This window comes from Mytilus edulis, chromosome 3, assembly GCF_963676685.1.
Source record: "Mytilus edulis chromosome 3, xbMytEdul2.2, whole genome shotgun sequence".
In the NCBI taxonomy this organism is placed as follows: domain Eukaryota; kingdom Metazoa; phylum Mollusca; class Bivalvia; order Mytilida; family Mytilidae; genus Mytilus; species Mytilus edulis.
The window spans coordinates 37,054,858-37,068,908 of NC_092346.1; the positions used below are offsets into that span (position 1 = coordinate 37,054,858).

General features: G+C 31.4%; 1 protein-coding gene across 1 annotated transcript; it reads right to left on the reverse strand.

Moving 5' to 3' along the window:
• Positions 1-379: 379 nt before the first annotated feature.
• LOC139516375 (uncharacterized) lies at positions 380-14,051 on the reverse strand. The gene is made up of 3 exons (XM_071306445.1): positions 13,945-14,051; positions 1,390-4,135; positions 380-1,151 (listed from the first exon to the last, which is right to left on the reverse strand). The coding sequence occupies exon 2, from the start codon at positions 4,110-4,112 to the stop codon at positions 2,136-2,138; it is 1,977 nt and encodes a 658-aa protein (XP_071162546.1). The 5' UTR covers positions 4,113-4,135; positions 13,945-14,051; the 3' UTR covers positions 380-1,151; positions 1,390-2,135.

The window sequence follows — 14,051 nt, forward strand, 5'->3', positions numbered from 1 at the left end:
AACTCGGCTTAATATCAGTGATGAACTGTGGTGTCAAATTTACTAGTCTTGAGTTGTCCCTTTGTAGCCTAATATGTATGTTCACTAGAAGCAATTATGCTGGAGCTTCGGGGAAGCGGACCACATCTCATTCTAGTTTGTGAACTGATTCCAACGAAAACATTGGTTGCCAAATGTAAAAGCGCTATCTAAATATCGATGTGAATGAAACCAAAAACAGTGGAAACAAAGAAACAATTAAATTTATAAGTACAAACTGTATCATGAAATCCAAAGTAAAGAAATTGAACCATTCGATGACATCTATGTTATCTGTATTAATAAGGCATATGATATATGCACTTAACTTAAGGGGAGATTTGGAAATGCACAGCTGTCCTAGGTTTTTCTAATTTTATTTAATTATTCAACATTTTTATACAATAGATATATAACATATAACTTTAAAAAGTTCACAAAACAACGGTTAATTGTAAAATGACATATATCATCAACACAATCATCAAAAATGACACAAATGCAATGACACATTCAGTTTCTTGCATATGATTATTAATTTATTATACTTTAAAAGTGTTTCTATAAAACATTTCTAATACATCTTATACCACACAAATACTAGTGTACATACATCTTATACCACACAAATACTAGTATACATACATCTTATACCACACAAATACTAGTATACATACATCTTATACCACACAAATACTAGTATACATACATCTTATACCACACAAATACTAGTATACATACATCTTATACCATACAAATACTAGTATGCATACAGTTCATTTTTTTACATTACTAAGGCCGTTAGTTTTCTCTTTTGAATTGTTTAACATTGTCTTATCGGGGCCTTTTATAGCTGACTATGCGGTATGGGCTTTGCTCATTGTTGAAGGCCGTACGGTGACCTATAGTTGTTAATGTCTGTGTCATTTTGGTCTTTTGTGGATAATTGTCTCATTGGCAATCATACCACTTTTTTTTTTTTATATACAGGTAAGTTATATAATGTAGTATAAGGTATTTGAATAGTCTAATAAGATCAACATTACTGTTTAAATTTTAAAGTAAATTTCTATTTCTGAAGATACAATATCTCGCTATAGATACCATGAACTTGACAAAACTTACATTTACACCTTTGAGGCCCCTCATGGGGGGGGGGGGGGGTCCTAGTAATCACATAATCACCATTTTTTTGCCAATATAATCACATAATCATTAAATATTTGCTTATCTTTAGTAATCAAATAATCATAAACTAAAAATACAGTCCTAGGTAATCAAATAATCATGAAATATTAGGCTTAATAATCAAATAATCATTAAAAAACGGCCAAGTAATCACATAATCAAAAACCCCATGAGGGCCCTCACCTTTAAAAGATTCAATTAAACACAACACCAAAACCTCTTCTTACACTACATTATTAGTTGTTTTCAGAGGCAAAATTTTTCTGTTGCAGAAACATATGATAAAACTAAATTTTGTTACCGCTGGACACCGTCCTTAAATCTGTCTGTCGAGCCATTCGCCCAAAAAAGCAAATAAGGGTAGAAATAACGACAACAGTTATATACAGCTGTTCAATAGTCATAATGCGATACAAATACATCGGGGTAACAAACTAAATCGGAGGGGAAACACATCAGCTTTACGAGGAAAACAACAGAAACAATGAACTACACCAAAAGTAAATGCCAACACACATATAATGTTTGTCAAAGTATTCCTGGCTCAATATAAAGGGAATATGTTGTCTGTTTTATTTTGTTTTTTAAATCAATGATTTTAGATATAGTCTGTAGCTTGATAATGTTGAGTTGTACTGTGTAAGCAATTTTGACACCTGCAATGCAGCCACTGTATGTTTCGGATATTTCGAAAACTTTAAACACTCATTGTACGAGTATATTTTTCGTCAAAGATTTCTTGACATTAATGAAAAAGAATCATGAATATCCTCTTTTATACATGTTACCTAAATTAATTGCATGCAGCGAATCATGTCTTAACCTGATATTTGTTTTGTTTCTACTTGCATCTCTTTTTTTGTGTGGCATAAACTAGTCTATAATGATCTTTTTTTTGTAGGAGATCAATTTAAAACTCATATAGATTATCACTGGTCCATTTTCAGTCCACGAGTTCTTTTTGCTGCACTGGTTAGATTCTTTTTGTCAAATTTGGCAAGTTTTTTAAAAAACGAATTCGCTGTGTTTGTTTTACCCATCATATGTGCTGCTATCGCCCAAAATACGGATGATTTCATATGTATATAGCCTACTTGGTCATAGATCATACCAGTTTTTATAATTTCTTTACACACCACAGTTAACTGTAACATAGCATCTTCACATGAAACACGATCATAAAGATGGTAGTAACACAAAAATCGGAGAAAATGTGCAAATGCTAAAGGATGAAATTTATTCTTACGTCCAATTATATCTTGATATAGTTCTTTTGGAATGATTTGTGAATCACTTTCAAACTGAACTTGAGTGATAGTTAATGCTTTTAAGGTTGATATTAGCTTTTGGTTTTTCATCATTTCAATTGCAGATTCCTGTTTTGGTGAAAATATTAATTTATTTTGTATCTTGTCTGAAAATAAATTATCACATTTTTCATCTGTTAACTTTGACAAAGCATAATGAATAATGTCTAATGCTGTAAAATAATTTTTCTTAACATAGAAGAAAGAAGCCAACATCAACCATCCTACTACTGCATCTGAATATACACCTATCACCAGATGACTGAGGTCAGATGTGTACTTATAGTACTGTTTTTTGTTGTTTTCTTTGTACTGATTATAAGGACTTGTGTAAAACTGGTGTGCTCTTGCCAGATGGTATAGAAAAATAGCTCTGCACAATTCTGTCTTAGAATGGTAAAGCATACAATTCAGTAGTTTCGGAATACTTTTTTCAGTACTTATAAATTGACAAGAACAAGGAATTTTCAATATATCATGTATTAATCTACTATTAGTATTTAGTGGTTTGTCGAATTTAGTGGAACAATTATTGAAATCATGCAGTGTTTTAGAGGCTGAGAAACATTCAATTCCTTGTTGATATAAATTCGTAAGCAAGCTGGTCAACTTTTTCTTAGTATCTAATTCTGCACTTAAACGCAAGTCAAAAAAATTAAAGTCAGGAATAAAATAATGTAACAACACTGAATACTCTACACAATATAAAAGTCTCTGCAAACATGACATGAAACAATCTATAGTATTATCTGGTCTCCAAAAGGTTGGATCGATTTCGTCAGAAATCCAAAATATGAAAGTTTTTAAATAGTATGAACACAGTAAACCTTTTAAATCTTCTTCCTTCTCTATTATTTCTTTCAGAACTATTTTCAGCAAAGCATAACAAAGTAACTGAGTATGATTGAAAGAAAATATTAGGAATTTTTCTGCCACAGAAAATGATATACGCCATTCTAAATCCTTACGTAATGAATCTTTAAATCCAATTGGAACAAACAAAACACCACTGCTTGTTATTTTATAAATAATCTCATCAGAAATCCATGGGTAACGTGGTCTATATATCCATTGTACTACATCAGATAACCAATTGTCACACTTAAAACACATTGCTACATCTAAATTATCATCTTTATCTGAAAGACACGGTCCATGTATTTTCTTTAAATAAGTTCTTGTTTTTAAAAATTCGAAATGGAATTGTTTATAGAGTTCATGTGATAACTGATGTTTCATTCCGTTGGGCTCTAGCATGTTTAGGTAATTTTCATTTGGGCTATCGGAACTATTACGTAGATACAAACGCGTAAAACATGGATGTGTATCTTCTGTGTCCATAAATAACACTGACTTGTGACTTTTGTCAGCCTCCGTTTCAAATTCATACACTTTTAAGCGGAAATCAACGAACATCACATCAATGTCACTACCTTTTAAATCAAGTCCTTCACTTTTACTGCCACTGCTCATTTGACCTTCATTGAAATTGTCAATAGCCAGAAAAGTTAATCTCCTACCTTTCACTTCTTTTTCAGACCCGATCTTGCGACATAAATAGTCATAAAAGTCCAAGGATTCTGTTCTTTTTGCAGACATTATCAATCTTTGTGCCGTAATCTCTGTAAAATTCAATTCAACATATATCAGAATAATTTCTTCATAGAAGAAATAAAATACTTTCCGCTATAAGGACTATTAATAGGTTAAGCTATACCACAGAAAACTACAGACTTCGCAACAAGACCGAACCCAGTAAAAAACTTGAGATGGTCTCGAGTGCTCCGGAAGGGTAAGAAGATCTTGCCCCACATGTGGCACCCGTTGCTTATGTTATTACAAACCCGGTAAATATTCTAATTCGGAAGGTCACTTTTACGATCTATCATATTTTATAAAAGAAAGGGATAGAGAGCATTTAACAAAGATGTTTAGCAGAAGTGGAAATTTGAATAAATCATAATTTAAATCGTCATTTGAACTTATCAAGAGTTTATGCCATTGAAAGAGGACTTTTCTCAATTTTTACAGTATTTACAAAATAAAAATAGATACAGAAAAACTGTGAAGCAAAAATGTTTAGCACAGCAGTTATCTAGGTTGTAATTGTGAAAATAATTCTTATTCACCAGAATGACGTGACAATAGACATATAATAAGATTATAACACAATGTTGACTGCTTTACCCCTATTTTTCACATTTTTACCTATTATGTATGTTTGTTTTGTTAACGCATTGTTGTCAATACAATAGAATTTGATGCGACTGTAATACAAGTGAGAGGTTTTACTAGCTATGCAAACAGGTTCATTAGGTTCAATCCACCATTTTCTACATATGAAAATGCCTGTACCAAGTCAGGAATATGACTTTTGTTATCCATTTATTTGATGTGTTTGAGTTTTGATTATGCCATTTGTTAGGGACTTTCCGTTTTGGATTTTCTTTGGAGTTCAGTATTTTTGTGATTTTTCATTTTTCTATTCGTTCAATGGTTTTGCGATTTTGATTTTGTCATTTGAATATATTTTTGTTATTTTACTTTTTATCGAAATTTGTGTTTTTTTGTAAAAAAAAATTAAAAATGAAAGAGTCGGAGCAAAATAATGTCTACAAGTAAGTCAACATGGTCAAAATGTCACACTGGTTATAGATACAAGTATCTTGTCTTAGGGAGGGATAAATCCTACTTTGTAAAGGATCACTCTGATTCGAACAAAAAATTCTCTGAAACTGATATAATCAAGATGCTTGATTTCTTGATTGACAACATATTTGTTACGTTCGGAGGACGTGTTTTTCAACAGACTGTCGGCATTCCAATGGGAACAAACTGTGCCCCTCTACTTGCCGACTTGTTTCTTTATCATTATGAGGCTGACTTCATGCAGGAACTTCTTAGGAAGAAAGATAAGAAGTTTGCACTATCCTTTAACTCTACTTTTCGCTAAATAGATGATGTTCTTTCACTAAATAATTCAAAATTTGGTGACTACTTTGAACGCATCTATCCAATCGAGCTAGAGATAACGGATACTACAGATACAGTTAAGTCGGCCTCATATCTTGACTTACATCTAGAAATTGACAATGAGGGTCGGTTGAAAACAAAACTTTTCGACAAAAGAGATGATTTCAGCTTTCCAATTGTGAACTTTCCATTTTTAAGTAGCAACATTCCAGCAGCACCTGCATACGGGGTATATATCTCCCAATTGATACGATATTCCCGTGCTTGCATTTCCTATCATGATTTTCTTGATAGAGAGTTGCTGCTCACTAGGAAGCTATTAAACCAAGAGTTCCAAATGGTGAAGTTGAAATCATCCCTTCGTAAATTTTACAAACGCCATCACGAGTTGGTTGAACGTTATGGAATAACCGTTTCACAAATGATATCGGATATGTTCCTTACGTCGTAACTACAATCCCCTTCCCTTTCATGAATGTGACCTACCGAATTAGACTATTTACCGGATTTGTTATCACTTTAAGCAACACGACGGGTGCCGCATGTGGAGCAGGATCTGCTTACCCTTCCGGAGCACCTGAGATCACCCCTAGTTTTTTGATGGGGTTCATGTTGTTTATTCCTTGGTTTACTGTGTTGTGTCGTGTGTGCTGTTGTTTGTTTGTCTTTTTTCATTTTTAGCCATGGCGTTGTCAGTTTGTTTTAGATTTATGAGTTTGACTGTCCCTTTGGTATCTTTCGTCCCTCTTTTATAGCTTTTATTGCAAAAGGCGAGCGTCTATTTTCAACTCATCAACTGTAATAGAAAAATATGTAGACATCATTTATGTTTGGCTACTAAATTTTCACTTACGGATTAAAAAAAAATCTGGAAATAATTACTATAAATAGTCCATTTGAGCTCTATAAACATGATAACTCTTCAAAAATAAAAAAAAACTTATTGACTTAATAAAATCACCATGACAACCAGGGGTCAGGTTTTTATTCATCATTCCATAAAAAATACTTTAAAAACCAAAGGAGTTTATATTTGTCAAATTTTAATGATTTTTATTTCAGTGATTCAAACTGTATACATGCCCTTTACAAATAAGGCCCTTTACAAGTAAGTTATCTGTATTTAGGTGATTGGTATTAGCGGTCATTTATTTTCGTTATAGCAATTTAGCAGATCATCCCTAGTTTTTGGTGGGGATTGTGTTATTCATTCTTTAGTTTTCGATGTTGTGTCTTGAGTACTATTGTTTGTCTGTTCGTCTTTTTCATTTAAAGCCATGGCGTTGTCAGTTTATTTTCTATTTATGAGTTTGACTGTCCTTTTGATATCTTTCGTCCCTCTTTGAATGGAATCAAAGTCTTGTAGGATTTTGAGTATGCTCTGTTTTATCACCTTGCACTTTGTTGTCTTAACTGTGGTCTTTTAAAATTACTAACCAGTCGATCAGTTTAGTTTGATTACACAAATTGCTCTTGAATTTTGAATGAATTAAAAATAGTGAAGAGCAACAATTGCAGTCATGTCACATTAAATAAGTATTGTTACCCATATAAGAAGATAATTACAAAATGTCTTGGAAAGCTTACCTAGAACAATTAATGTGGCAAAATGTCATGAAAATGTGACATGACTGGTTAGTAATTTTAAAAGACCTCAGTCAAGACAACAAAGTGCAAGGTGATAAAACAGAGCATACTCAAAATCCTACAAGACTTTAATTCCATTCAAAGAGGGACGAAAGATATCTAAAAAAATGAAGAAGTACAGTTTCCGCTTTGTTTCTAGATGGTAGGAGGAAATCTTAAACTTTAAAATGTATTGTTTATAAAGTAATTTAAGATATAACCGTGCACAAAAGGGTATTTCCATAAAAAGCTAGCCTTTCAGATTGAATTTTGTATTCCTAATATTTGAAAAACAAAACCTAATGCAAATGTTGAAGAGCTGTTAAAACTTAAACAAAAAGGTTGTATAAGAAATAAAAGTCAAGTGTTGAAGGTAAACTTAAAACTAACACTGATTTAAGATAACAAAGCAAGAAATTGTTATCCGACACTTGGAAAGCTCTCCGTAAATTTGTTATCATTGCTGGTTATTGTGCACAAAGCTTACTTTTATTTTTCTATGTAGCAAATTAAAGTGAGTTCGATCACTTGCATTGCTACATGCAGCTATGTATATATAGTTGTCAGACGAAGATTGAAAATGTGTTGTTTTAAAATTGTTATTATATGTGTTGTATAATATTGTTTTCAATAAACAAACGTTTATTGCTTGTTTTTATCGAGCAAAAGGTATATTTTTTTGGCCAACATGTGAAGCCAGGGTTTAAAGAAACAATGTATCATTTTACAGAATTTTATTTCACATTTTTATTTTAATCTTGCAACATTTACTAACAAAGTTAAATATCATTATTAATTTGAAATAGTCATGTATGTCACTGGTGACAAGAGGAAGAAATAACATTACTTTTTTAAAATACACTTACAGCTTCCGGGTATATTTTCCTGGTTTTTGAAACTTGTAAGTGCACATTTTTATAGCAAGTATATAGATGATTTCCAGAGAAGACCTTTAATAATTCATGGAATTATGCTATTTTTTTTTATATCATTGTCACTCAATAGCAAATGTGCAGTCATTGTTACTTAGTATACTACCAGTTTATTATTAATTCAATTATAATTCATGGTCCTTTGCCAGAATGAAATTGTAAAATATGAATTATTGACAGAGAAGAAAATTTTGAACCAATCGTCTGTTGTATATTAGTCTTTAGTGCATAGACTACTGATACAGTATATGTGGCGATAAAAGAAGGTGATGGTTAATTGTGTTTAAATACGGATAAGAGCAACTACTGTTCTTCGTCTAAAAAAAAATAGATAACAAAATTACCAAATTCTTACAAATTTAAAACGGAAAGTCCCTCATAAAATTTTCACATAGGTCAATATTTGCTGAAAGAACTGAGAAAAGTCCCAATTCATGAATGATATATTTCCAACGTGACACTTAATAATACAGTCGAATACATTTATTTTTTAGGAATTGAATAAATTTCATTGCACCATTCTGTTTAGACTCTATATTTATATATGCATGCATTATAACGTTCTTAATTTCTTTCTGTCAAAACACTTTTCTAAAATGTAAACGGACAAATATTTATACATGTATAAGATTTGCAAAATATACATTTTTGGCTGTAATTTTAAAGTTCTTCGTAAAATTTCAATTAAAAAATCCTTTGTAAATAGTGCATATTAGAATGGTCTCAGTACAGGTTATAATGAAAAATAAGTATTACGTAAATAAGAAAAAAGCTTTCATCTTAGTTTCTATATTACTAATGTTACATTGATGTAAAATATCTTAAGGCCGATATTGATTGCCTTAACAAAAGGATGGAAGGCAAAGTTTTTAAAATGCCTTTCTAAGATGTAAGTATATGTTTTACTATATCATTTTTCGGTATTTTGTTCAAAGAAGGAAAAATCATCCTTTTAAGTTTCAATTACTAAAATTCATGCAGTTTCCACCATATATATGAGGAAATTACTGTTTTTTGTTTTATTTTAACACTTAACATAGCAGTAACAAGCAGTGGAAGTTCTCAAATTACTTGTAAAAAATCATTTAAAGATTCAGGGTATATCTACACGGTTTTATTCAATCGAGATTTCGCAATACATTTTGTGACAAGTCATTTATATTGATTTTCTGTGAGAATGATAGGTACAAATATAAGTTTACTTTTTCAGTAAAAATTGGCATTGAAAAACAGATGTTTAGCGATTGTAGCATAAATCGCTAGATTATTGTGAATCCAAATATTTTTCATGGTGCTTTGCCAGAAATCGATGGTTTCAATATAAATGATTAATACAAGAGTACTCTACACCAATTACTTAAAAGTTGTTAATTTCCACAAATATCAAAAACTTTTCTAAAAAGGGCAAACATTTTCAAATTCATATTCCCATTTTGAAATGTTGAACAAACAAACACTGTAAGTTCTTTTTTTAGCTCACCTGGTCCAGAGGGACAAATGAGCTTTTCTCATCACTTGGCGTCCGTCGTTCGTCGTCGTTTACTCTTAATACGAAAAAAATAAAATACTAATATTCACAAGATTTTGCTCTAGACACTATATTTTGGAAATAAACAGGCTTTCATAAGTTTCCATGCATCTTTGAATTGGTTATTGTTGACTAAAAAACTTAACTTCAGACTGAACCCGAGTTTTAAATGTAAAACTGTCTACTAGTATTTATCAGTTAAATACAGGAAAATGAAAATACATATTTTCAATATCTTGCCCTGGATACAGAATGTTGGTCATAAACACGCATTTTTTATAAAATTTGGACAGAAGCATTTATGTTTGACTAAGTTATTTATAACATTTCATTTATGTTTGACTAAGTTATTTATAACTGTAAAACTTTATACTCAGACAAAATCCGAAGTTAACTGTAGAATAAACTAACTCCATTTAGTAAAATACGTAAAAATGAACATAAACATTTTCAAACTTTTGCCCTGGATACTACATTTTTATCATAAACCAGCTTATGTCCAAATTCTATGAAATAACAATGCATGTTTGACAAAGTTATATATGTAAAAACAAACTTTAAGCACAACCTGAATCCAAATGTTGATGCCGACGACTCCGACGACGGAATCTATGATCGCTTTGTCTGCCCTTCGCGAAATAAATTTCGCAAGCTCCACAAAGATGATCTTACACAATAGTTGCATAGATATTTAAGGTATGTATTGTTTGTTTATTTTATCTCTGATTTTTTTATATTGATCGTGTAACCGCTCTGATTACTTACCCCTATTAAAGTAACGGGTTAGTTTTCCTGTAAAGTCTCACAAAGTTATGCAATAAAGTAATTAAATATATTTTGTTTGCCGTTTACATTTTAATAACTATAAAAAGACTATAAACAAGAAGATGTTTTATGTTTGCCAATGAGGCAACTCTCAACCAGAAACCAAATGAAACAGAAGTTAATGACAAACTAGTTTATTATATTTTTATTCATTAAATGCTAGAATTCATTTATTTATACCTTCCGGTAGGTTAGAATAAAAAGAAAAACATGTTTGGTTTTGTATATTGACGTCCTGTTCCATAATTCAAAAGGCATCTGGTTTAGCATGTTTAGTTGGTCTACACTAGATTTAGCATAAAGCAATAGGTTTTGCCAGGTAAAATGACAAAATCTCGGGGCATTTTCTATTTCGATTACTATGTTTTGAAGAGAGGGTACTGTGGAATTCATTGTCTTTATGAAAATATATTTTATTTTTGTTAATATTGCCTTGTTTGACACGCCGTACCTAAATAGATGTACGAACGTCTATATTTATAATTACACATTTCGAACATTTTTGGTATGTTATTTGCTTCGGAATAATAAATAGACCTGGTTCCATACGTTGCTTCAAAATTCATGTTTGGGACATACTCAAAATGGCGGACAGCAAGCATATATAAAAGAGCAAAAACATGCAGAAACTCAATTTTTATACAATTTTAATAGTATACAAGATCCTAGAAAAACAAGACATGGACATGAATAAAAATTGCTTTTGAAGTAAGAAAAATAACATCCCCCCAAAAAAAATATTTAAATTTAGAAAAATAAATATGAGCTACGACAAACTTGTTTAAGCCGAAGATTTATTTGTTTCCATGTATTTTTTAACTTTAGGAATAATAATACTAATGGTATTATCTCAGCTCAAGAAGTCTTGTTGCAGCACTTGTATAATTTGCCTTGTCTTGTTGAGCAATCATTTTGAAAAACCATTTTGCTAAGTCTGTTTCACCCAACATCTGTGCTGCTATAACAGCAAACATAAATGATCGCAAATAATACGAACCTACAAGTTTACCAGGAGGGCGTTACCTCTCATTTGCCAGAGAAAACTGTTTCAGAGCATCTTTACATGAGATAAGGTCATGTAGATGGAAGCAGCACAAAAATCTGAGGAAATGTGCAAATGTTAACGGATGATAAGATGTGTTACTTTTGATTATATCCTGTTGTATTTTTTTTGGAATGATTTGCGACTTGCACGTAAAATGCAGAATAGTGATTGCTAAAAGCTTTTCTTTATTCATAACATCAAGTGCAGATTGTTGTTTTGGTGTCAGTATAATCCTAGTTTTGCTTGAGAATAAATGATCACATTTCTCAATTTTAAATTTTGACAAAGCATAATTTATAAAGTCTAAAGATTTAAAATAATTTTCATGAACATAAAAAAAAAATGCCAACATCAACCATCCAGTTACTGCATCTGAATGTAAACCTATCAGCAGGTGACTGAGGTCATAGTTGTACATATGGTACTGTGGTTTGTTATTTTGTTGATGGCGACTTTCTGATCTTATTGGTAAAACCTGGTGTGAAGCACACACGAAGTAAAGAAAAAGATCATGGCACACATCTGTTTTAGAAAGATGACCAAAACAATTCAGAAGTATACAGGTTCTTCTTTCATCATATAGAATATTGAAATTGCGAACAATTTGTAATACAGCATGCACTATGCTGGTATTGCTATACATTTGTTTGCTGATTACGGCAAAAAAATCGAGTGTTATCATGAAGTGTTTCAGTGACTGAGAAACACTGAACTCCGTGTTGATATAAATTCGTTAGTAGGTTGGTCAACTTGTTATTTTTTCCAACTCTGTTCTTAAACGCAATTCAAGAAAGTTACAGTAAGAAATGAAATAATGTAATAAAGTTGAATATTCTATACAGTATAAAAGTCTCTGCAAACATGACATGAAACATGGTATAATATTGTCTGACCTCCAAGTAGTGGGATGAGCATCATCAGAAACCCAAAACACCAATGTCTTTAAATAGTATGAACACAGTAAAGTTTTCAAATTTTCATCTTTTTCTATTATATCTTTCAGAACAATTTTAAGCAAAGCGTAACAGAGCAACTGAGTATGGTTGAAAGAAAATATAAGGAATTTGTCTGCCACAGAAAATGATATACGCCATTCTAAGTGTTCATAGATAGAACCCTTAAAACCGATTAGAACAAATAAAACGCCATTCATAACTATTTCTGAAATAATTTCAGGTGAAAGCCACGATGAGCGTGGTCTATGAATCCATGGTACTGCTTGAGATATAAAGGAGTAGGTTCAGTAAGACCCCTTTTTGGCCCCAAAATATAGCAGTTTTACAAAATTGTGAAAATGAATTTTTTTAGTTATTTACTGGAAAGAAGAATGCTTCTGCTTCATAAATATGGGCTGTTTTTGACAATACAATACACAAATATCGGGTACTAGCATCATAAAGTCATGCTAAATAACAGAAATCTTCACAATTTTAGCATTTTAGCTAAATTTTAGATGGTTTCCGTCTTAAATGAAAGTGACCGCATTCGTGTTCATTCATAATATTGAAATCTAAGTTCTATTTGATGATAATACATAACATATATAAAGGTTGAGGATGAACACGGATGCGGCCACTTTCACTTTTGACAAAAACAATCTGAAAAGTGACGTTTTTTGGCATATTTGATAGATTTTTACATATTTAAGCTTAAATCGGAGCGTTTTTAATGACTAAACCAGGCAAAATCTTTCACATACACGAATTGAATCAATTGAAATAGACACTCAAGTGTTTAAAAAGTGTCCAAAATCTTTCGTTAGATGAACCTGAAATTTGAGGCCAAAATCGGCCCTTACCGGACCTACTCCTTTGACCCATTTAAGGCAAAATGCATAATCATACTGTTCATTTTCATCCGATATACATGGACCATGAATTTTATAAAAAAAAAAAGGCATAACTTTTAATAAATATTTTTTGAAAAGTCCTGTTTATAAAGATTGTTTGACAAAAAGTACTATATTTCATGTTGCTCTAGCACTTTCCTTTGTTCTTTATGTAACCTGTTGTAATTGGTATGTAGACAAAGACGTGTAAAACATGGCTGTAAGTTTTCATCAACGAACATCATGTCAATGTCCCTACCTTTTAAATTCAGTCCTTCACATTTACTACCGCTGCTAATTCGGAATTTATTGACAGTATCTAGAGCTATGCAAGTTAATTTCCTACCCGTCACGACTTTATCGGTTGTTAATTTAAGACTTTATACGTTAAAATATGTTTTTAATCAAGTATGAGAATTTGGGTCAAATCGATGGTGATGAATTTGACAGCTTATGCCGCTTTCAGAAAAAAAACATGGTGTTTTGAAATGTTTGCAATGAAACCTACTAAAACTGATCTGAAAGCGTAACGTATGTCATTGATTTATAACATTTGAAACTTTATTTTGTTTTCATAACTAAAACATCACTGAACTTTTGTTACAAGTACAAAATGATTTGATTCAGTATTGCTGACAATGCAAAAATAATAACGATTAGACTATAAAGCTTACCTCTAAGTTTCCATGTTGCTTTAATAGTCTACCTTTGTAGTCTTGTATATGGAAGGTAGGAGAAGTCGTTAAACTTATTGTTCATAATGTATTTATATGAATTACCA

Excerpts from the sequence above, each read along its gene's own strand:
- LOC139516375 (XM_071306445.1), bottom strand. The coding sequence starts at position 4,112 with ATGTCTGCAAAAAGAACAGAATCCTTGGACTTTTATGACTATTTATGT.